The sequence below is a fragment of the Magnolia sinica genome, chromosome 13, assembly GCF_029962835.1.
Source record: "Magnolia sinica isolate HGM2019 chromosome 13, MsV1, whole genome shotgun sequence".
Taxonomy (NCBI): domain Eukaryota; kingdom Viridiplantae; phylum Streptophyta; class Magnoliopsida; order Magnoliales; family Magnoliaceae; genus Magnolia; species Magnolia sinica.
Genome location: NC_080585.1, coordinates 2,142,070 through 2,167,654, shown reverse-complemented (window position 1 = coordinate 2,167,654; position 25,585 = coordinate 2,142,070). Strand labels below are relative to the sequence as shown.

Sequence of the window (25,585 nt, the reverse complement as noted above, 5' to 3'; positions counted from 1 at the left end):
GGTAGCGAATCTCGCTATTCAACTTGTCATTAGCTAATCTGCATCCAAGTAGGATGCGGATTGGTTAGTGTACCTCACACCAACTATATAGCTGCTGTATTGACGTTAGCAAGTTCTGTGGGTCCCATCATGAGGTATGTGTTATATCCAAACCATCCATCCATTTAGCGAGCTCTTATTAAAGCTTGAGATGAAAAATAAGCTGCAAAAAGTAACAGGGGATTGAACATCTACCATTGAAACCTTTTTGGGGTCACAGAAGTTTTTGATCGATATGCTTTTTTTTTTCCTCTTCATACAGGTATTTGTGACCTTGTGAACATATTGGATGGAAAATAAACTTATATAGGCTACGGAAGTTTTGGATCAATATGTTTTCAGTTCATACATTTGGGAATGACCTTATAAATGGTTTCGATAGCATATAAATATAAGGTGGGCCTTATTTAAAGGTTTTATTGCTACTGGTGTTCAATCTTATACAACAGATAATGACAATCTTCCCGCTAAGAGGAATTGAGGGCCTTAATGATGATATTTTAGTTTTTTTTTAATTAAGTATTTTAGTTTATTTGAATTAAATATGTTGATTTTATTTTTATTTAATAAAAAATAATTTCTTTATAATGTAAAACATTTCCAAAGGAGAGATAGAGACAAATGTGTCAAATTAACATGTTTTAGACATTTAAGATGCTTGTTAATAAACAGTTTGTTTCAGATTCAATACTTAATTTTTAGACTTCATCCATAATTATCAAACAAGTTTTTTTTACTTCAGATTTCATATTCAAGCTTTAGATTTTAGATTCAGGCCCCAGATTTCAAATCCAGTCTTTAGACTTCAAATTTAACAAATGGGACCTTAGTGTATACAAGGAATATTTGACAGAATAATTGTAATAAGTCTATTGAAATACATACTTTGGTAAAAGAAAAAATGACAAAATTTCAAAGTCTTGAGTGGGGCTACAAGCATAAGATTACAAACGAGCCACTTGCCTACATATTTTAACTCTTGATTACATGGCCAATGTCTAAAATGCTTTTTAACTCTTGATTCCATTGATGTAATTTTACTAATGTAATTGATAATTTGATTTTCTTTATTTTTTTAATCATTAGCACGATATATGTATAATAAATTCGTAGCTCAGTGAGGCCTTTACTCCACGGGCGATTATCCTACCTTTAAAAAAGAGTTTAAAAGCAAAGATTTCAAAAAACAACAAAACTCTTTAACAGTAAGTATTGTGTGCTCTGGTAAAGTTCTATGAGCCCCACCATTATGTAATTTAGTTGATGCAATTGATAATTTGATTTTCTTTCCTTCATCTCTTTTTCTTCCTCCTGTTTTTTTAATCATTAGCATAGCATACGTATAGTAAACTAGTAGTTAAGCAGGACCTTTATCCTACATGCCATTGTCTGCCTTCAAGAAAAAAAAAGGTTTCAAAGTACAACAAAAGTACATGACCGTAGATATTGAGTGCTACTGGAAAAGCTCTGTGAAGCCCATCGTAACGCATGTGTTTTACTCTAGCCGTATATTCATTTTACCAACTCATTTTAGTGCATCAATGGAATCTCAGGTGGACCACACTATAGAAAACATTGGTGATTTAACCCACACCATTAAAAACTTTTTGGGGCTACTAACATTTTTGCAACTACATGGATGTCAAATAAACATTAATGCGGGCCATAAGAAGTTTTTAATGGGCGGCGTTTAATAACTAAGTTTCTTGTGGAGTGGTTACTCTATAAAATGAGCCACGTAGTTAAAAGTATATACATCGTGGTCGGGCCACCTAGAAGCACTTTTTCAGTACCGACGTTGAAGCCCTGTGTCCTTCAAATGTCTCCAATTCTAAGTAATTTGGAATCGATGCTACCGAAAGACTTTCGGAGTCCAACTGCACGCAAATGCACTAAAATGGCCGCTGTCAACGGTGAAATCAGTACTTTTAATAGTCAAATTCGATGGCGTATTATAATGGCTTGGATGTAGCTACGCCACGTATGCCATCAATCTCGACAAGTTAGATGGTGGGAGTTGGACGCGGATTGCGTCCTACCTCACCCGTCTCCAGCTGGGAACGGACAGGAGTTTTGAGCAGCCGCCGTGATCTATGGTTCTTATCCACACCGTCCATCCATTTTTTTTCCTAATCATTTTAGTGTATAAGCTCAAAAATGAGGCAGATCTAAGACTAAAGTGGACCACATAATTGAAAGCAGCGGTGATAATGATTCTCACCGTTGAAACTTTTCTAGGGCCCACCGTAATTTTTATTTTTCACACAACCTATTAATAAAGTTACATATACCTGAATGAAGATAAAACACAAATATCAGCTTCCCCCATGAATTATTCAACCGTATGAATTTAATCCCCATTTTGTAGCTTGCTTGAGCCTTGGATCTGCCTTATTTTTGGGCTTATTTTTTAAAATGATAGGGAGATAAAAAAAATGAATGGACGGCATACATCACGGTGGCCACTCAAATCTCCTGCCTGTTCCCAGCGGAGACGGGCCGGGTTAGGACGCATTCCACGTTCGTGCGAGTTGGACAGCTTGTTGAAAAAAAACAAAAAACAGCAGCGCAGGGGAGAAAGTGTTGCGGGCCATGCTACCTGACAGGTGGCAACCGTGAGATGGATCCAGACCGTTAATATTGTACATCCTATATGCTGATGGCTGATTACTGAAAATAAAGGTGACAGCAGTATCATAGCCGTACAATGAGTGCGCCTCAGTTGGACGGTGGGTATTCAACGATGCATAGTGGATGGTATTATGGTAGGGATGCAATACATCATTGCCACGTGTCACGGTGGGATCCGAAGCGGTCTCTTGGCCCGTAAGTCCATAACGAGAGTTCAGACAGCATTTATTGAGGTAACAGGACCGCTGATCAGGAAGATTACCATTGGGACCACAACAACGCGGAAATCCAAACGGTGCATCTGACGATCCACTCTCTGGATGAGGGTCGTTCCAAAAATCCCCACATTGGAAGGCCCTATGCTAAAATTTTGGCTTTTTCCAATATCGATGGTGAATGTGAGGAGTGTATTTTGTCGTAAGAGGCTACTTTTAGGCCATCATCTTGAAGAATTCAGATCTTCCAATATCAAAGGTTACGATGCATCTCCAAATCACAATAGAGAAAATCAGATCAGCGGTTTGGATCAACCTAGCCACAGGAGAGATTTAAAGTACCCAAAGTTACTGTTCAGTTCAAATATCAGGACCGTCTAGGTCAGATAGGGCTGCCAAAGAGCCGAGCCTGGGGTTGGATTTCAACAGTTTGGCCTTGCTTTTGGTGCGACCCGGCATCACCCAACACGGCCTGGCCCTGACCGTGGGGCCCACTCTGATGTATGTGTAGTATATCCACACTATCCATCCGTTTTTACAGCTCATCCTAGGGCACGATCCCAAAAATGAACCAGATGCATATCTCAGGTGGACCACACTGCAGGAAACAGTGGCGATTGAACACCCTCCATTAAAAATTTCCTGGGCCCACCGTAACGTTTATTTGTTAGCCTAACCTGTTGATAAGCTCGCACAGACCTTGATGAAGGGAGAAAACAAATATCAGCTGGATCGAAAGCTTTCGTGATCCACAAGAAGCTATTTCTAATAGAAGCTTTTAATGGTCAATCACCACTGTTTCTTCCACTACCCATACATCAATATGTGCTCGTAAGTTTGATAGAAAAGTTTTAAACGATCATTCACCGTTGTTTCTTATAGTATAATCCATTTATGATTTGGATCTGTTTCGTTTTTTAGGCTTATAAAATAAAATGAGCTGGCAGAACATATGATGACGTGGTACACTACATTACATCAATGTGGGCTCCACAATTAGGGCCGCACTATTTTGGGTGAGCCCAGGGCTGTGCCTACCCGCAACCATCCGAAAGGCATTTTTTTGCCAGCCGACCATAGCAGTGACCTCTCCTGTGCTATAGATCTGGGTACTGGCCGGCACTATAGGCCCACCCAAATATGTGTTTTATCTACTTTGTTCATCATATTTTATCCCCCTATTTTAGGGGTTGAGCTAAAAAAAATATACAGACCTACATCTCGAGTGGACCACGCTATAAGAAATAATAGAGATTGAATGCCCCACATTAAGAACTTCTTACGGCTTATTGTAATGTTTATTTTCCATCCAACTATGGACGTTGGGATATGTATGGAAGTGGATTGTGCTCACACGACACTTTGGGTTAATGTTTGAATGTGATTAGAAATTATTATATCTGATTGGAGTTACCATTAACCAATTAATTGGATTCCACAGTTCAATAGACTTTTTATAAATGTTAGGATAAAGAATTCGAGGATTCCTTATCATAAAATAACTCATATAGATTTGTGACAAAAGATTTGTTGGGAAGTGTGAAAGTGTGAGCCCTCAAGGTCTGATAGTCTACACGATATGAAACCCTCACAAAGCAGAAGATTAACACTCCAATGGCCCGCTTATCTACTACTGGAGCAGATAGATCTATTCACACCTCTAATCCTACAATATAGATGGCCCCGGACAACGATCTATGAATTAGATCGTTTCAAGGACAAGCCAAAAAGGACAGATTAGCATACTATATCTCTCTGTATACTCTTAATATTTCTGATGATTAATGGTTTTTTACGAGAGAAAAGCTCATCCCTTTTTATAAGAAAAGAATGAGATGGGATGAGACCAGATTATCCGATCTTCTCCCTGTCTCCTATCAAAACCAAATTCAAATTTGAATTTGAAATCTCAACAAAAAAGGATGGAAGAAGCCAAAACTTATGGGACCCACCCACTAGTGATTGCTCACCAGTGGGCCCCACTGGCCTACGTCCAACAAGATTCTTAGTAAGGAAGTACAGTTACAAAGAATGAATGGGTTAGGCACCCACTCTACTTGTACAAATGTACAATCTTTACTTTGTAAGATCTCACAAACTATTGAAAATTAAGGTTAGTTCTTGCACATTAATGATGTAAACTATGTGTGATGCTTTGTTAAATGCAATGTTTATAACAAGCTCTAGTCTACGTCAGATAGATCGCCTCGAATCTCCCACTGCCAAAGCAACAACCAACCAGTCTAAATTTTTGATGGACAACATCCGATTAACTCATCCAGTCGCAAATCATAAATTGAATTGATCAAATGTTGAGTGTTATGTATGCAATATAGTTATGTGTAAAAATGCGCATATGGTGTGGGGTTGAATGCAGAGCCAATGACAAGCCATGGTTTTGGCTAGATAAATTTGCCTCGACTCTTGCACTTAACAAAACGATAACTAATTGATTAAAGTTTCTAATGAGCAAGATCCAATTATATCTACAAGCCGTAGAATATATGTTCATGATCGACTAGTTACATGATGCTATGTAATGCAATACTCTGGATAGGATAAGGAGTGAGGTTCAGAAGGGAATATATGTTGCAATGTAAACATGAGCGGAGTTGATTAAAAGTTAGACGGTAGTGTTGCAAAGATTAGGTCGAGTGGCTTGAATTAAGACTTTGGTTGTTCAAGTAGCTACACTTTTGGTCTAAACTAGGCTGACATAGGCTGAACTCTCTCCTATGACTCTCTTCCTCTCCTTAGTGGAGGGATTGAATGACTAAGTTAACTAAGGGGTATGCGAGGCTTATGAGTTTTGGTGAGTGAAGATGTGTGTTGAAATGAGAAAGAGAGTGGGTTATTTATAACACTTAAGATTAGTTTTCCGATAATTCTTAGCAAGTGCATGGTCAAGAATGTTGGGGATTTGTACTGCGGAATCATACAGATATAGATCTAGGATAGTAATTCAATAGTAACAAGCAATTACAGAAGAACACAAGATTTAACATGGAAAACCCTTGCGGAAAAAAACCACAGCACAAAGCGACAGAAATCCACTATGAAATAGAAATTACAAGAGAGAAGACTTATCCGATTTAAACAACCTCGAATCTCATCCTTGCTACACCCTTTGATAACCCTAGAACCTTTTAGAAAACTTTTGAATACCTTATAATAGCCCTATGAACCCCTATTTATAGTTTAGGAAACTTCCCTTTCGCACCCTAGTGAAAGGCGACACAGAATCCGCAGTCCACATCAGATTCGGAAAGTTGAGGCCTCGACTGGTCGAGGGACCCCCTCGACCGGTCATCACAACCCCTAGATCTGTGTGATTCTGTAGCATAAATCCCTAATAAAAAAAGGTTTGAAAGGCCTAAATTTGAAGCTGTTACATGGCACGATCTCAATAGTTAAATTGAAAAATATGAGTTGTAATTTGGCTAAGAAAATGAGCACCGAGGTCAATTCTCGTGATCACACGTTTAGGCATCGCAAAAGGCAAAACACCACATGTATTGCACCTCTGCCCAGACAAGGAAAGTGCCACATGGAGTTCCCTGCTGTAGTAGGTGGGCTCCCTTGTACGTGTGGAGGCTCCACCTCTATTAGTGCCGCAATGTTGATGCTTACGATATTTAAATGGACCTCGGTTACGTAGGCTTGAATATAGGTTGGTTTAGGCTTGATTTGACTAAGTGAGTTAATAGGATGGGTTGACGTAGCTGAGGTCAGCTTGATAAATTGACTAGGTCCAGTTTAGCAATGTTTTACTAAGATTCTAGAGCTAGGGTTTAAAATTAAGTTTAAGATTTGGTGGAGTTAGATCTGGTCCAACTTAATTAGCTTGTCAGTTTGGGTTAGAGCATCTATACCAACCCGTTGAGTAAGTCATACATGATAAATGGAAAACATAATTTCAATTTCTTGTGGTGTGGCTCACTTAAGATTTGGTTGCCATAAATTCTGGTTCATGCCCTAATATGATGGGATGGATAGCGGCATGGATAAAACATGTACATGATGGCGGGGATCCGGAGCTTTACAGCCCCGACCATACCGGCCTGTTCTTAGAAGAGTCACAGCTGAATTAGAAACCGGCTTTTCAACGGGAAACCACTAGCTTGACAGGTGGGTGCCTACCCCTGCTAATATTCTCTGACGTGGGAACCGATTTTAAAGTGAATGAAATCCTAGCCGGCCATGAAGTGGTTCTTTTTCTTATTTTGTTTTGATACCAGAAATCAGGTTGACTCAACCGTCCCTCACCTAATTTCAAATTTTACAAAAGCCTTAAAGTCTCTGGTTGTGGTCCACCTGCGTTTTGAAATTCCTGTAAAAAAAAAAAAAAATTCCGAATCCTTTCACCCTGATGAGGCACATCAGACGAATGGACTGGATGGCATGTAAGCACAATGGTAGGCCCTAGATAAATCTAATGGTGGACGTCTCATACAAGCTGTTTTCTATGGGGTGGCCTACCCGAGTTTGAGATCACCATGATTTTTGGCTTGCGAGTGAACATGAGGCATGATACGTGATGAACGGAGTGGATCTTATTAAAGATCCACCCACGTGGCACTCATTTAGCGGTACCTAACGTCAGGTACACACGTGAAGTACGCTAGCGCAATTCTTTTCAACGGTTGATGAAGCCTTTGGCTTTTGGAAAACACGAATTGCCACTCCCGTGAAGTACCGAATCTTTTTTATGCTCGACACGGTGTGGTACGAGTCGTATGACCCGAATTGCGTACTACCCCCGCCCGTCCCAGCTCCGAACGGGCAGTTCTGTGGGCAGGCCCACCGTGATGTATCTGTACATCCAAGCCGTCTATCACTTTTCTCAAATGAAGCTCAAATGGACACACCACAGATGACTCTTGTATTTAATGCAGCCGATATTTAATGCTTTGTGCATTTTAATGCAACCAAACTTATTATTTGGTGTGGTCCATTTGAATGTTGGATCTGCTTTGTTTTTGTGCCTATACCTTAAAATAATCTGAGAAAAGGGATAGACGGCTTGGATGTACAGATACATCACGGTGGTCCCGCACACAGAACTGCCCGTTCGGAGCTAGGGACGGGCGGGGGTAGTACGCAATCCGCGTCCGAATTGCGTAGCTTACAACACAACTCTAAGGTCGGTACTCGGTTGACGTGGCGCTGTTCTGCAGGCCCCACCATGATGTATGTGTTATATCCACACCGTCCATCCATTGTTTCCCGATCAATTTAATGCATGCATCCTGAAACGAGGAAGATACATAATTCAAGTGGACCACAACCCAGAAAGAAGTGTAGACAATGACGCACACCGTTAAAACTTTTTTAGGCCCCACCATGATGTTTATTTGCCATCAAACATGCTCATAAGGTCACACAAACCTGGACGATGGGAAGACAAAAATATCATCTTCATCCAGAACTTATGTGCCCCCTAATAAGATTTTAATGTAACCGTTCAATCCCCAATGTTTCCCACTGTTATGGACTTATGGTTCACTTGAGCTTTGAATCTGACTCATTTTTTGTCTCATGCCCTAAAATGATCTGAAAAAATGGATGGACAGTGTGAATATATCACACGCATCATGGTGGGGCCCACAGAGCTTTGCTACGTCGATACGGTGCTGTGTTCTCCGAGACCCAATCCGAGTCCGGTGTGGACACTGTTGGACCAGCCACTTGCCCCACTTGCGACCCCGACGAGGTTGGTCTGACGGCTGTATCTCCGTCCTTTACGGAAGCGGATTGCGTAGTCAGTTACACACTACGCTTCCATCGTACTGAGTAAACTTTGTCAGGTCTATCATGGTTTATATATTTTATCCTCTCCGTCCATCCATTTTATCAGATAAATTTAGAACTTGATTCAAAAAACGAAGTATATACACAAAAAAGTTGAAATCAACGTCTAGCGTTGAAAATTTTTTAAGAGCCAAAGAAGTTTTGTATAAGCTTGTATTTGTATTTTTCCTTCATTCATGTCTTTATAATCCCATGAAGAGGTTGGATGACAAATAAACAACATTATGGGGCCTAGAAATGTTTTAACGGTGGAAACCAATATTTTCTCGTGGAATGGTACACTTGATATTTTTACATGCTTTAATTTTGAGCTCAACCCTTTAAATTAGATGGAAAAAACGGATGGATAGTGTGGATAGACCACATACATTCAAGGTAGCCCAACTGAGTTTACACGGTACTAATAGTGTACTTAGTAACTCCGTATGCAATCTGATTTCGTCTTTTTGGATGAATTGTAGGGCTGTTTTCGTCATTTCATGTTTACACAGATATTTACTTATTATGCGATCTGAACCGTCCAGTGCTGCCACCGATGAAGCAGCCGGCTAAGATCGTACGGATGCATGGCAAAGAGGTACGGTAGAGCGAGAAGAACCGGAATAATGTCATAACCATCTCTATAATCTACTCATGGTAGTGTAATGCCCGAATCTAGTCCGTCCAAATACCCCTCATTAGTATTGATAGATCTCATCTAAAAACTCACACCTTTTGGAAAATTCGTTTATCTAATCGGTGGCTATCAAAGCAACGGTAGAAACATAAAATTAGTAGATGTTATTGAAAAATAAGTCTGATCAGTCTTATTTTTTTAATATAAGCCATCATTGCTGGTTCATGTGAGGTGGATGGAACCGATTGATAGTAAACCCCTCCACGTTTTCCGTAGAGGGATGACTCGACGATATTCCGGTGGTTGCTGCTCAACCTTACCATATCCCTGCCCCTCAAGAAATTGACCACTGTAGAAGCCACCTTTTACCAGAGTCTTTTCACGGTGCTCCCAAACCTTACTTTTCGAAACTAGGCCATTATGTACGGACACACTCTTACCGAGCAAAATACACGTTGACTACTATAGCTACGGATTATAACCGCAGTGATTGGTGATTGCAAGGGTACTTTCGTCTTCAAATAGTGTGTCCGTACATGAGATTTACTTTGGTAAAGTAAAGTTTGGGAGTGCTTTGAAAAGGCACCGGGTAAAAGGTGGCATCTACAGTAGTCAATTTCTCCTGCCCCTACGAGGTATGGTGGTTCATCGTTTCATCCGCTAACGTGTCAGATGATCAATGAAATGCGGCCACGTGGCGATGCGGCACGGATCGCAAAGTGTTCGCGACATGTAAATCATGCGGGCCCCGACTAGGGCATCTGGAGGAGGGAAATAAAGCTTAAATAGGAGTCCTGGGGGAGAGAGAGGAGAGAGAGATAGAGAGAGCAGAGGCGCGACGAGACGGCGGAGGAAAGTGAGGAATCTGCCTGGGGTTTCTTTTCCTCCTTCAGGTGCGCTCTCTCTCTCTCTCTCTCTCTCTCTCTCTCTCTCTCTCTCTCTCGATTTTCATCTGTAGAGATTGCTTTATTCCGCTATTCGTAATTCTGTAATTTTCTGCTGTTTTCCTTGACATTGTGCCGTTGGATTCGAGCTATGTGGAGATCCGTGCATTTTAGTGGCATTCCATTCGTAAGATGCGTTCGTAGCTAGATCCAGGGATTTTGGATCCTGTTCTCGATCTGGATATTTTCTGGCTAATTGGGTTTTCCTCTTTCTTCTAGCTCCGATTAGAGTATTCGTTCCTTGTAGATGCATTTGCAGAGGAAGGGATCCTTTAATGGAGCTCGTAGAATTCTTTTGGGTTGGATTCCGGGTTTTCTACATATGTTGTTGTTTTACAGGGATTATCTAGCTTCGGTTTGAGTATTTCTGAGGATTTATGTTTCTTTTGTTCGGATGTTTTGTATTTTCTCTCTCTTTCTCGGAATCTGCGTCTTGGTTTGGGATTCCTTCGATCTCGTTGAAGCCTTTTTTCTTTCACGTTTCTCTTCTTCTTTTCCGAAGATCTTGGTAGAGGGCGTTCGGTCTTTCCGGTTATTTTGGAAAAAAAAAAAGCAGATATTTGGAATAGCATTCTGCAATTTTTGCAGAAATAGAATGGCTTTCTGCTGATTTTCCTTGGTCAGATTTACCACCTGCGAGATTTTTTGCATGATCCGCTCGGACCTCTCCCACTTCATCTCACAAAAAAGACCAAATTACCCTTATGTGAATGAATGAAGTCTGAAGTTTTATGGCCGTTTTTGTCTTTTTCCACGCACATGCGCACGATAAGGTATTCTGCAACCACAAGCAAAAGCAGCCGTCGTGGTCTGCTTTCTTCTTTTCCGTAGAAAAATCGAGTTCTCATAACTCCCCCGATTTTTAAATGGAGCTGATATTTACACCCTACCCTTTTATGAGTTACCCACTTTTTCTACTTTCTGTTTAAGAATAATGTGATGTGCGTGAAAAAAAAAACAGGGTGATTTTACACGAGCATAGGGTGCTCATAAATAACCGGATTTGTGCGTGAGATCTGAACCGCTCATCAGGCAACGAACACATGGAGTCGCATTCAAGGATCGGATCCGGTGGTCAGTTGATTTACTTGGCAGGTTCCGTATCTTAAAAATTAGATGATCATCAAGTGGGTCACATGCCTACAAAATCAATGAACGGTTAAGATCCACACGCAACTACGCGTTAGTGGCATCTGTCGTACACACCTGGCCATTCGCTCCATGTGTGGTCAACTTCACTGTTTTTAAGTGGACTGCGTCCTGCTCCTCGGTTTAGGCTGGGGGACGCGGATTTCTAAACCCTTTCACGCGAAGTTCCTGCGCTGGGATGCTAGGTGGCGCCCACCGTAATGTTTGTGAGAAATCCACACCGTCCATCCGTTTTTCCATATCATTTTGGGACATGAGACTAAACATCAAGAAACTAAAGGCGGCCATACCAGAGGGAAAGCTGGGAAAGGAGTTTCCTACCGTTGAAACCTTCCTGGGATCTACCTTGACGTTTATATGCCATCCAAACGATGCAGCGAAAGCATCAAAAACTTAGCCTGATAGGAAACTTTGTGGCCACACGAATGTTTCAAATGAATCCCCACTGTTTCCTCTCGTGCGGCTCACTCGAGCTTTGTCTCATGTCCTTAAATGATCTGGAAAACGAATGTGCGGTGCGGATTTCTCACAAACATGGCAGTTTTCGGTCTCATGTCCTCAATTTCCACTGTGTGGTCCATTTGAGCCTTGGATCTGCTTCATTACCCTTTAGACGAGAGGGCAAAATGGGCGGACGGCGTGGATATACCGTACATCGCGGTGGGCCCCATAGAGCCCTGCCTCTGCTGAGTCCGTGGGCAAGACGCAATCCGCTTCCGTCGGCACTCTTCGCAAAGCTGTAGACGGCGTCGTCGAGTTTTCGTAACACGTCAACCCGGGCTTCTTTCGAGCTACCTACTTCGTATCCCGAATCTCCGAAAGATCGCATCCTCGCGCATTTGAGCATCCTGATTGGGATGTGAATTTCGTCATCGAAATACTTCCATGCTCGGACAGAGTGTGATGCATGATACGCAGGCGGTTAGAAATTACAGACAATTTGCGCAATTAATTAAAACTAACTGTCCAAATTATGGGCATTATTTAGATGGATAACCAACAAAATATTACCATCATATAGTTATCTAACTATTAGATTGCTGAACATTTTTCATTGGCTTTAAATGAAAAATATCCAATGGTCGGGAATCATCGGTTAGGAATCATCGGTTAGGATTGATCAACCAATCTAATTTTTAGACTGTAGCTGAGCTATAGTGGCTTCCACAATTTAGTCTGTTTAAGTTGAGTTAGTATACACCACTTGTACCATTTCTATCTGCTTGCATGTCAACATACAAGGACAGAGTATCAAATAATTCCCCTTCATTCCCTTTCCTAATAAAATAGGTAAACGCTTGCCTCTGTTTTTATGATTATTGCGAACACCTCCCCTCCCTGTACTCGTACCTCCCCTGTTTTTTTACAGGGTCGCTGTAGATTCCTCCTGTCTATTGATCGTTTGACCCTCGCATCACATAGGCACCTAGCTGTTTTAACTTTTACCCCTACACATAGACAGCTAGCTGAAGACATGTGGGCCCACCTTAGTGCATTGATCATCCAAGCCATTCAGCGCGGTCACACAATGGAACTGTGACACCCAAAAAATCAGGCTGATCCAGCTATCAAGTGGCCTACCGTTGAAGTTGGAGTTTTTTTTTTTTTTTTTAATGGCTGTCCATTGTTTTATAGAGTGTGGCCCACTAGATGATTGGATCGGCCTATTTTTGGGCCTCAAATATATACGTAGTGACCCTGCTGAGCCAATTGGATTACCATTTATGCATGCTGGTGAGCCCTACATTGCAAAAACGAACTCAGACGAAGGATTGTTGTAATTTGGTTAATATCCTCTAGCCTCCAACAGGGGATTTTTAAGGGGTATCTCTAATAATCTAAAATAGAGGAGAGATTGTTTACATTCCATGTTAACAGAGGAGAGAGGTGTTTACAATTAACCCTGAACACACACACACAGAGATCCCCTTTGGTTGTGATTCTCTTCAGATTGTTGTTGGTGATCATGCGGGTGGATCGACCAGACCAATTTGGTCTGCTAATCAAGTAGTCAAACTTATATTAAAAGAAGGGAAATTTTACAAAATTCTACCATTTTTTATTACAAAGCCCACAACCATATGGTATTTACATTGTGGTACCTTTTACAAAACGCCATCTCACTAATTGCTATCTTTCGTAATGAATTGATGTCTGTCTTGGGTGGTGGGCCCCACCATGATGTTTTATGTAAAATCCACCCCTACAACCAGTTGTGTCACCCATGTTAGGCCAAGGCTCAAAAATCAGCTCCATCAATGATTTAAGCGAACCATATGATTGGAAACAGTGTACACCATTACAGGTATGTTTTTTTTGGCCAAAACCCTAAATTTTCTGTGGAATCTAATGGTCAGAGTGGATTTCATATAATTATCACCACGGATCTAGTAAACAGCAAGGGTGGACACCTCTATCCCAAACGTTTCTTTTGTTGTGGTCCACTAAAATCATATTGTTTGTGGGGCCTACTGTGATGTGGATGTGAAATCCAATCTGATCATTAGTTGCATAATCCCAATGACCATTAGATGCCCGATCCCAATTGAAGTGAGCCATACTGAAGAAAGCAGTTGGGAGATAAGATGTGTAAGCTTGATTTAGGCCTGGTCCTAATTATCAGCCGTCCGTATTCGGTCATACCAAGGTAAACAGTTTGGAGGGTGGTTGCTGCCTTGTATGCTAATTCTGATCATGTGGTTCACTTGAATAAGATTTGGGTGATTTTTGGGCCCTTATACTAACATGAGGTGACTCACCACTAGTGGTGGGGTGGATTTTACATAAACATCACGGTGGGGCCTACCCAAGCGGTTGACCACCCACCCAGCTAGCATTTAAAGAAATGTTATGGTAGATAGTTGAATCATAATTATATAACAAATTAAAGAAATGTTATGGAAGATAGTGGAATGATAAATATATAATTAATTAAAGAAATGTTATGGAAGATAGTGGAATGATAATTATATAATTAATTAATGAGGTAGCTTCAGAACTAGTATTTAAATTCCATATTAATTCGGTTGTTTTTTATTTTTGCTTTGTAAAATTCCATTAAAAAAAACAATGAAAGGGACCAAAAAGAGGAGAGTCCGAAACAAATCCAACAGTAAAAAACTCAACATACACGACTCAATAAGCACCCTAGTTGATAAATGGCACACAAATCTTTCCCATAGTTCTAAAACTCAGTGGGTTGACTCAAAACTGGCTGAATCAACCTTACTCCCTAGACTTCCGATCGAGTTTCCCAGATGAGCATGACTAAGTTCGGTTCTGACAATACTTGCCCAGTTTCCTCAGAAACTGACAGTGTATCCTTCAAAAAAATGTTGGGGGGATGGGGGAAGGATTCAAACTCACAACCACAAACAATTGTATCAAACCACACTACCAAAGCACCAATATATATGCAACTGTTTACTTTGCCTATTTTAAGTACTTATTATCTTTTGTAAATATTTGTTATTATCGTAAATATCATTTAATCAATTTATTAAATATTGAATCAAGTCAAATAAAGACTAGGTCTACTCACCGGTTATAAGGTGGCCCTGCGTGGATAGAAGTAGGCTGATCCCCTCATCAGGTGGGTCACCCTTCTACCTAAGTGTAGCTTAACTCAACTGCTCACCATCCTCATCCAGCATACAATTCTAACAGAGTGATCTCTAGATCGGACCAAGCTTACATATGGAGAGGGTCAGACATGACTTACTTGTAACTTACAGGAATCCCTTGTAGCCCCCCAAGGCTCTGGCCCCTGCCTCCATGTTTTTTGTTATATCTTGTTCCTCCAACCATTTCACCAGCCAAGTTTAGGAAATTAGGCCAAACATGAAGATCCGAAACTCGAGTGGGCCATACCACTGAGATGGAAACACCCACTATTGAGAGCTTTCTTATGCCCACGGTGATGTTTATATACCATCATACCCCTCCATGAGGTTATAACCACATAAAACGCAACGGTCATCTTGCTTCAATACTTCCATGGCCATCAATATGGTTCCCATGCCAGGCAGGCATTCAATCTTCACCGTTTCTTGTGGTGTAGGCCATTTCAAGCTTATCATCTCCCTTATGTTTGAGCTCATGCCCTAAAATGATTCACTAAGATTGATGGGATATAATACTAACATCCAAACATGGGGTCACAAGGGATTGCGGATGACCCAGGATTTTTATTTTTTTTTTGTTAGCTTGTTAGTACACCTACTGTCAGATCACACTTCACTGTTAGCCACCCCACTAAGGAATAGATGCCAAGACCTCAGTGTTAAAACGAGGGATCTTTCACTCAGTCTACCACTTGAGCTATGGATCTAGGTGTGGACCCAGTTTAACCCCAGGTCGATAGGGCCTGGGATATCTGTTGTCGCACGGGATTTGAGCTCGCAGTTTCTATTGGTAGAAGTAAAATCCATCTCTTTCTTTCTACCAACTAAAATTTGCCTTTCTCGGATGACTATCTGAATATGATATTGTTTGGTTTCACAAGGTCACTCATCCTTCATTTTTGGTGGTTAGTTCTCAGTTTCGCGTCTCTGCATTTATTTTCTATTGCTATTTATCTTCACTACAATCGATATGGAAAGCTGTGGAAACAGTGGGGTCACCATTGCAGGCACTAAAACGGGCTGAAAATTTCTGAGGAACACGTGATCGTGTGTCCTTTCCTGAGCACTGTGAAACACTTAAATGCGATTTGGAGACGCAACTGAGGATGCCAAAATGCGGGGGAAGTGGATTGCCAGTGCACCCTGGCATAGAGATATCTGCGTCTGTTGTTGGAAGCGTGTGGGGCACACAGATGCCTGTGATAAATCCACTCCGTCCATCAGTTTTTCAAGACCACAATAGGATAGGAATCCAAAAATCAGGCAGATTCCAAACTCCATGTGGGCTACACCATACGAATTTTTGGGGATTGAATGCCCACCATTGGAAACTTCATGGGGGCCATAGAACATTCCAAACTACTTTGATTCCTGCTGTTTCCTGTAGGGTGGTCCGCTTGAGCATTAGATCTGACTCATTTTTGGGCTCTTGTCCTAAATTCAACCATCATAATGCATGGACCGTATGGATAAGCCACATTCCGAGGACACTGTGAATCACTATTGCCCAGCATCCTACTTAATGATACCGTTGCCTCTCACAGCTTCTGCCAACAAGGGGGCGCAGTGTCTCATGGCACGGGATGCGGATCACCATTGCCCACATCCTACTTACTATGGGAAGGCAGGACTGTACTTTCTGAGCCCTCGGCCCTCCATGAGGGCGACATTGGTCCCGTTGGCGGGAGCGGATGGCCTGTGACATATCTCTGTGCCCGGGGCCCACAGAGATTTGTTCGTGAGAAGGATTGCAGATAAAAAAACTCATGTGGGCCATACCACGTGAAATCGTGACAGAAGTTTTGTATCAAGGGGACGACATTCATTCCCACAGTTTATCTGAGCGCTACTAATTTTATGAACGGTTTGGATGGCAAATAAACATCACCTTCAGCTCCAGGAAGGTTTCAACGGTGCATTTTGCTGTTGCCACTCTTTTGTTGGTCTAGGCCACCTGAGTTTTGGATCCGCCTGATTTTTAGAATACTGTCCTATTGTTGTCTATCAAAATAGATGGACGGAGTTGATTTGTCACTAACATCTTTGTGGACACCACACAGGCCCATGCACGGAGGGGTCTAGTAAAAGGTGGTATAGAAAGGTCCACCATTGAAACCATTTTGGGCCTCCACGATGCTTATATGCAGCCATCTACCGTATACAAAACTTCTGGGTTCCCCAACAATGTTTCCATGGTGTGTTCAAATCCCACGGTTTCTTGTGCTGTGGCCCACTTTAATTATGGTTCTCCCACGTATTTTGGCTTAATCTTCGAAAGTGCTCTATCGAAACAGAGGGGTTGAGCACACGCAAGACAAAACATCAAACATGGCGGTGGCCCTACGGACCTGGGTTACCAGCAAGTTGCGTCCGGTAAAACAGTCGTTCCACCGTGACCGCAGCAATACATAGTGCTGTGTGACCAAACACCCTTGTGTTTGGTCAAGAGAGAAAGTAGCGACTGGAGACTCGTGGAGAAAAAATAGCCGAGGGTTTTTTTTTTTTTTTTTTCAACGGTATATAAATCATGACTCACGCGTTTTATGTCTCGAATATCCTAGAGCAAAACATTCAAAATTGCCGGCTTTATATAAAGTAGGTGGACCGTGCACTTAGTTCTATGGTACTCATGAAATCACATGCAAGCACAGAAAATCCCAAAGCACTCAGAAATTGTACACGTGGCGTATATTAACTCAAGTAGCAGTAGTAAAACGCATTGGAAACAGTGTAATTGGTCTGTAGTCAGATTAATCAAACAATCACTGGTCGGTGCTTAATTTGAATTGGGAATCATAATTTGGACTGTTTAATTTGACTTGTCATATGCGATGTATGCAATTTCTTGGTGTTTGCGTATGATCTATCACGCTCTACTAGTGTATATGTTCCCTAGCGTCTATTTTCACTATAGTGGGGACTCGGATTCAATGGATCCACTGAATCCGCGTCCTATAGATAGGCACGGATCCTCTGTTGGCCAAAAGCACGACTTTCCTGCCTTTTTTTCTCGTTTGCTACAGTGATTGGTCCATTACAATGCAATTACACAATCATCACTGTCCATTTCAATGCAATTACACAGTCAGTTAGACTGCAACAACCACAATTTCGCTGCTTGACGCAAACAGAGTATCCGTATTCCTTTTTAAAACGGACTGGTTGTTGAAACGAGGGCCACACAAGACAGCTGGCGCCAATGTTGTCGCCTGCCCAAGCGGGGGGCCACTTCGACTGCCAATTGCAGCCCGTCGTGGTGGCTCCTTAAATATTCTTTTTTGACTTTTCTTCCCCACTCTACCGGAACTGACTTATTCTCTCCGTTTCAGGCGCACCGGAATCTGAATCCAAACCTGTAACGATGGGCGCCGGCGGCAGGATGTCGATACCCACTCCGGCAACGGCGAAACAGGGCGTCGTGCAGCGCGTCCCCAGCGCCAAACCCCCGTTCACCCTCAGCCAGATAAAGAAGGCGATCCCTCCGCACTGTTTCAAGCGCTCCGTCCTCCGCTCCTTCTCCTACGTCGTCTCCGACCTCACCATCTCCATTATCCTCTACCACCTGGCCACCACCTTCATCCCCCTCCTCCCGGTCCTTCTCCGCTACGTCGCATGGCCCACCTACTGGGCCATGCAAGGCTGCGTACTGACCGGCGTCTGGGTCATCGCCCACGAGTGCGGCCACCACGCCTTCAGCGACTACTCGTGGCTCGATGACACTGTCGGTCTCATCCTCCACTCCTTCCTTCTCGTCCCCTACTTCTCCTGGAAGTACAGCCACCGACGTCACCACTCTAACACTGGCAGCCTTGAGCGTGATGAGGTGTTCGTCCCCAAGCCCAAATCGGAGATGCCGTGGTTCTCCAAGTACCTTACCAACCCTCCTGGCCGTTTCCTCACCCTCGCTGTCTCCCTCACCGCCGGCTGGCCGCTTTACCTCGCCTTCAATGTTTCAGGCAGGAAGTATGAACGCTTCGCCTGCCACTACGATCCCTACGGCCCCATCTATGGCGACCGCGAGCGGCTCCAGATACTCATCTCTGACATTGGTGTCCTCGCTGTTGTCTACGCACTCTTCCGCATCGTCTCAGCCTACGGTCTTGGGTGGGTCGTGTGTGTCTATGGTGTCCCGCTGCTGATCGTGAATGGGTTCCTGGTGCTGATCACGTATCTGCAGCACACGCACCCAGCTCTGCCCCACTACGACTCGTCGGAGTGGGACTGGTTGAGGGGCGCGCTGGCGACGGCGGATAGGGACTATGGGATTCTGAACAAGGTGTTCCACAACATCACGGACACGCATGTGGCCCACCATCTCTTCTCGACGATGCCACATTACCATGCGATGGAGGCGACGAAGGCGATCAGGCCGATACTCGGGGAGTATTACCAGTTCGAAGGGATGCCCATCTACAAGGCGATGTGGAGGGAAGCCAAGGAGTGTCTTTACGTGGAACCGGATGAGGATTCTCAGGATAAGGGGGTGTTCTGGTACCGCAATAAGTTCTAAGGCTGTCTTTCTCAGTTTTGGACGGTGATGATGACGACCACGGTGATGAATGGTGATGATCGTGTAAGGCCCATCATCATGTAAGGTATGTAGGGTCTAGCTATTAGTGAACGTTTGTGCCTGGGAATAAGCCTAATGCGGAAGGAGTAAGATTTTGATGGTTATATCTTAGTAGTCTGTGTTTGTGCTTTAAGCCTATATTCAGTGTCAATTGGCATCTTTATTATATAATTAGGGGTACCTAAACGTGGAATATTATCATATGAGAAATGCTCCGCTGCAGATGTTCTGGGAGCATTGTAAGTTATGGTGCTCGTAGTCGCATTGGAACACTTGGTCCTATCCATTGAATCTAGGCTCTTCATTAGGTTTATCACACATTTCATTCTTCATCACAGAAATATCACACTTATCGGACAAATGTTGGCCTTTAATTTGGACGATCAGGATCATTTACATAAAAATAGGCCCATTCAACTATTTGATCTATCAATCCGTTGAGTATCATCAACGACTGTAACCATCCATCTATGGCTTGGAAAAAGGATGGCTATAGAAAACCAGACCAAGTCAACATTGGATTGGATCGTCCTATCAGTGTGCTTACCCCATCAGCATTTCCCATTTATGTACATAGGGGGTATTGCTCGTGCAACTCACATGAAGAGAGGTGCGGGGAAAGGTGCAGCAGTTGAGAGACAAAGAATGGTGTAGAATAGTCGCAAGGGTTGGTGACCCATCCTCACCCACATGGGAGGACAGGCAAGTATACATGCAGAGAGAGAGAGAGGGGGGGGGGGGAAATGATGGATAATGTGACCCACCTGAGTTTTTTTGGGCTGGCATTTAGGTGTGCTAATGGGTCAAGTCGAGTTGGATTGGATGAGGGCTCTGGACCCAATTCATTTAAGAATCGGACCAGAATTTTGTATCTTAATTCAACTAATTAGGATTCAGGTCGTTTTGGTTGTGGTCCAAGTAAAATCTACATGCCACATTTAATAAGTGGCTCAGTTCTGGGTATTGGAAAACACGGGTCCAACCCATTTATCACATAATGATTTAAACCATCTAGCCGAATAATAGAATGCTAATGATTTAAACCATCTAGCCGAAGAATAGAATGCCAAACAGTTCAAATTTAATAGTAAAATCAGATGCTTAGTTTAGGTATATTTTTCATCGACTGAAGGGCCCATGATTTGCTTGGTCTAGATTGTCACAGGTAGTGGATGGATAACCACACTTTAGGAAGACGTGGTAAACCATTATTGTAGTCTAGACCAAAGACAAAATTACTTTATTAACTAAGTTCCTTAGAATCTTGGTTGGGTCTTTTAGCATGGTCGAAGTCAAACCCTTTATAAAACAAGGCCCGATTGAGTCGAGTTAGGGAGGACTTGGACCTTGACTCGTCCAATATGTCTAAATTTTATACCTAGACCCACGAATTGTCTGAGTTGGGTCTAGTGAACCAATAGACCCAACCTATTTACACCCACTAGTGACACGAACACATGTACATGCAGGATGTCGAACATTCATTAGGGTCAGCCCTATAGCTTTTATTTCATGGGCTCCCTAGTTATAAGATTCAAAATTGATATGCCCCAGGTGGAAATGTGGGTGTAGGCAACTTCTTAATAGTTAATACCATAACATAGATAGTATACTAATTAGGGATATTAAAGTTATTTAGCAATTAAATTCAAACTTCAGTAAAATATAATACATAATCTCAATACATTTAGGGCCTGTTTGGCCAGGCACATTAAGTGGTATTAGATGGGATGGTATTCATAATCCCATCTAATACAACTGGTTGACATGTTTGGAATGGAGGATGAAAATCATTTTGAGATTGGTGCCCAAACACCGTGGTTATGGGTGGGATTTTGCCATCCCTCATTGATTCTCTGAATCCCACCTCTACGAGTTGTAAGGGAAGGGGCCTCCACTCGTGGGTCCCAACTTGATGTGTATGTTTCGTCCAAACTGTCCATCCAATTTTCCATTCTGTTTTATCCTTAAAACCTAAAAATGAAGTCTATCCTCATCCTAGGTGGGCCACAGAGACCGAAAAACTCCTACCTCACACTCGCATGCATAGAATTTTATAGTGGGTTTCTACTTATGGGACCCATAATGAGGTAGCTGTTAAATTCACACCATCCACCTCTTTAATTAGGTTATTTTGACCACTGGAACCAAAAATCAAGCTGATCCAACCATCAATGGACCAAACTATAGGTGACGGTGGGTTGGTAAGACCCACTCACATCACTGCTCGCTGAGGTGGGGTGGGGTGTCCCGCTCGTGACCCCACCATGATGTATATGATATATCCACACTATACACCAGTTTCTATATATCATTTTAGGCTATGGGCCAAAAAATGAGGCAGATTCAAGTTTCAAGTGGCCACACAGAGGGAAATGAACTCCTACTGTTGAAACCTTTCAAGGCTCTCTGTGGGGTCCCTGATCATCCAAACGAGTCAAAGTTAGGATCCATAAGACCCGCTCGAGCTAACCTACTTGGTGAATGGGTCGGATTGTCCAAATGGAGCCCACCTCGATGGTGACACAAAAAAATATATAGAAATAGTTTAAACATTTGCAATCTCATGATTTATCTTTCCCAAACAGGATTTGGCTCCAATCCTGTTACATAGAAGTTACTCTCATGTCTTCCAAACATGCCATTAAAAGGTATGGGATACACCCAGTTTAGAGACAATACCTTATACATACATTTAATACTACTTTTTCAATTCCATCCAGCTTAATCCCTCCTAATGCAGGTGGCCAAACCGGGCCCGATACTGTTGAATTATAAGGGATTCCAAACGCAAGTTGCCGAAAAACAACTAGCTCAGAATCACCGTTGATTCCGAATCCAGGTATTTAAAGTGATGGTTGTACTGTGATGTGGGGGTGTCTCCCAGGTACTGACCAGCTGTGTCCTTTGGCACCTTTGCTTTATTTTCTTTCCTGACAAGTATATGATTTTGTGATCATTGGTCTTTGCATCTTGCCAGGGATTTACCATCCCCAAGAAATATCTCAGGTTGAGAGATCCTAGCCACCAATCTTGAAACTTTTTTAGTTGAATGTGGGCCATTGACGTGCGTCTCTTTTCAACTATCCATTGGCAGGCTATAAATATACGTACTTGATCGGCCCATTTGGATGGCTCAACTCAACTGACCATTTATGTAAAGTACTGAACCATGGGCACCACTTGCATGATTTGACGTATCTTCGAAACCAGTACTTTTTACGCAGGTATCACCCATGAACACGATATGCCTGGATCGGGCCATATCCGTCCAAAACAGTCCAGTTAAGCAGCTGTGGAACTCCACATACCTACACCGATTTGAAACGATCGTTGCTCTGTCACATCTTAAAAACCCAGTGCCAACTGGAAAGTTTTTCGCTTTTTTTTTTTTTAAGTTGAAGAATTAAATCGATGGGATATGAGACGAATGGATGTTGTGATACGAAAGGAGATAAGATGCGATAGAAAGGGCATGACAGTCGTCCAAAGTAGGAATCTCTTCCGGTTTTGTAGATGATAAATGCTCACCAGTGGTACCTGTTGTGGTGGTCATGGGCACACACCCAACTCATCCATACATCACAGGTATCACAAAATCAGCCCAGCCAATACTTAGGTGGACCTAGTTTGGAGAATAAGATGGACGGAAATGCCCACCCTTGATTTGCACCCGACCCCACTTAATTTGTAGAACAACCCCATTCTCATGAACCTCTCATCCACCGTTCTTCTCTCCCTGCAAAGAGGATGTGGATTGAGCGGTGACCCGCACACCAGGGATATCCTTAGTCTCTCGCACCCAAATCACGTTCAGAGCAAAAAAAAATTTAAAAATAAAATAAATTCAAGTCAAATATCAAAAGAACCCAAACAGCGACTGCAACGAAACGATACTCCCATCAATCTACAACAATAGCTGAGAGAGAGAGAGAGAAGGAAAATCGATTGAAAAGGAGGGAAAAACGAATGGGAGCTTGCTATTCTTGTATGATACTCTTGCTCCCTATGACACTTGATACACAGCCACTAATATTGCACACGTGATATATAATAACTCACATCTAAACCAATCCGAACCTAGCCCAATCCAATCCGACTCGGTTTTCCTATCGAGTCGGGCCCGGATCGGATCAGGCAATCCACATTTCGGATCGGTCCGAGTCAAGTGACCCAAACTCGGTAACGGATTGGTTCGAGTTTGGGTCAGCCCAATGAGATTTCGGATCGGATCGAGTTAGCCCGAATTCAATCCTAGATCCGATGCCTAGCTCTAGTTGTATTATTAGCTAAGTAGCTTAAGATTCATGCCCTAGCAAAATAGATGGGTAATGTGGATAAAACACATATATCTCAATGAGCCTCGTAAAATCATGCCACCATGGACATTCAGCTCTCCTGGCAATCTACATCCCCCCCAAAACTTAAAACTTACAGCAGAGCTATATGTATTCAAGAAAGTAGTATTATTAGCTAAGTAGCTTAAACAAAAGTGCATGTGGTCAATTCTACTTATCACATAAGGACAAGTACTTGCAAAATACATATGATTATTAAAGATTAAATTGATTGTCTTTGCTAAAGAGGTTGAAGTACTTATCATAATTTTATGCATATGAGAAACAGCCCTCCATATACATGCTTCATATGTTTCAAATGTGTCACATGTGCAACCATGCCAATTCAAGTACTATATGCATGCACATGTAGCACTAATTTTCAAGCATCTAAAAATGGAATACATGTATTAATGTGCCACCATTCATGTTAAGCTCATATATGTGCCATAATTTATCTTACTTTAATATTCAATAGAACAATTAATCATGATAACATGTCCATAAACAATCAGTCCTAACACCAACCTAACTGATAGGTGAATAGGCGACCCATGATATCAATGGGTTGGGTTTGGGCATAGAAAGACCCAGACCCAACCCATTAAAAAAATGGCTCTAGCTTTTTTATTTTTTTTTATTTTTAGACCCCACCACCTAGACCCAAATTTTAATGGCTTGGGCATGGAGCCAAAATTTTGATATTATTAATAAATTGTACACCATCTAGCCATTTGAGAAGCCATAAATCCCGTAATCAGTCTGATATCAGAGATACAGCCATCTACAATGTGCCAGTAATCAGTCTTAAAATTTTATTTTATTTTAAGACTCCACAATTTGGATGGTCAATGAAGGGCCATCATTTTCAAAATGAGGTGGTCCATTAAGAGTCTAGCTGGCAAAAAACCGAGTAGATTTCTTAATGGGCCAGCCCAAGGAAAAACCTAGCTAGTCCAAAACCTAGACTGACCCAGGCCCATCTTTAGACAGCCCTGTTTCTTAGCAAGGTTTGAATATAGGATAGGGTGGCAATGGGCTAGATTTGGAAGGGGCATTGCCTAGATTTGGAAGGGGCGAAGCTAGGCCTGAGGCTGGCCCGACACTTAAAGATACAAGGCCCAAGCTCGACCCAACCCACATCAGATATATTCCAACCAACCTCAGTAAGAACAGAGGAATACGTGCAATCGAAAATCTCTTTACAATTTTCATGGATTAGGATACGACAAGACTCTTAAACCGTTTGTGTTATGTGCCCCCACCTTAAATATTCAAAAACTAATATCCAATAGATTGGAATGCTTAACCTTTTGATAGTTCGATTCTTTTCTTTGAATAGAAGAAATCTTCTTGTTTTAATCTGAGACGTTTGTTGGTTTCCCCATCTACGTAGTGGCTCATAACATAAACAGTTGGGTTATTTGAAAAGCCCCAATCTAACAGCTATGGACCCAATGTCTACCATTACCATACGTTGGTATGTATTACAGAAAAACAATAGTAAAATACAAACCGTTCTCTATTGAGGAAGCATGACACCAATTCATGCACGGATATTTTGGGAATTATAGGTTTTTATGATTTTTTGAAAAATGCTTGTAGGGAGGTTTAAGTAATATTGAACTTGTTCAAAGTAGTTGTATGTAT

At 42.1% G+C, this 25,585-nt stretch overlaps 1 protein-coding gene across 1 annotated transcript; it reads left to right on the top strand.

Moving 5' to 3' along the window:
* Nucleotides 1-10,046: 10,046 nt before the first annotated feature.
* On the top strand, nt 10,047-19,736 carry LOC131222383 (delta(12)-acyl-lipid-desaturase). The gene is made up of 2 exons (XM_058217426.1): nt 10,047-10,205; nt 18,358-19,736. Exon 2 carries the CDS (start codon nt 18,390-18,392, stop codon nt 19,536-19,538), a length of 1,149 nt encoding a protein of 382 aa, XP_058073409.1. The 5' UTR covers nt 10,047-10,205; nt 18,358-18,389; the 3' UTR covers nt 19,539-19,736.
* The last annotated feature ends 5,849 nt before the right edge of the window (nt 19,737-25,585 follow it).

Excerpts from the sequence above, each read along its gene's own strand:
- LOC131222383 (XM_058217426.1), top strand. The coding sequence starts at position 18,390 with ATGGGCGCCGGCGGCAGGATGTCGATACCCACTCCGGCAACGGCGAAA.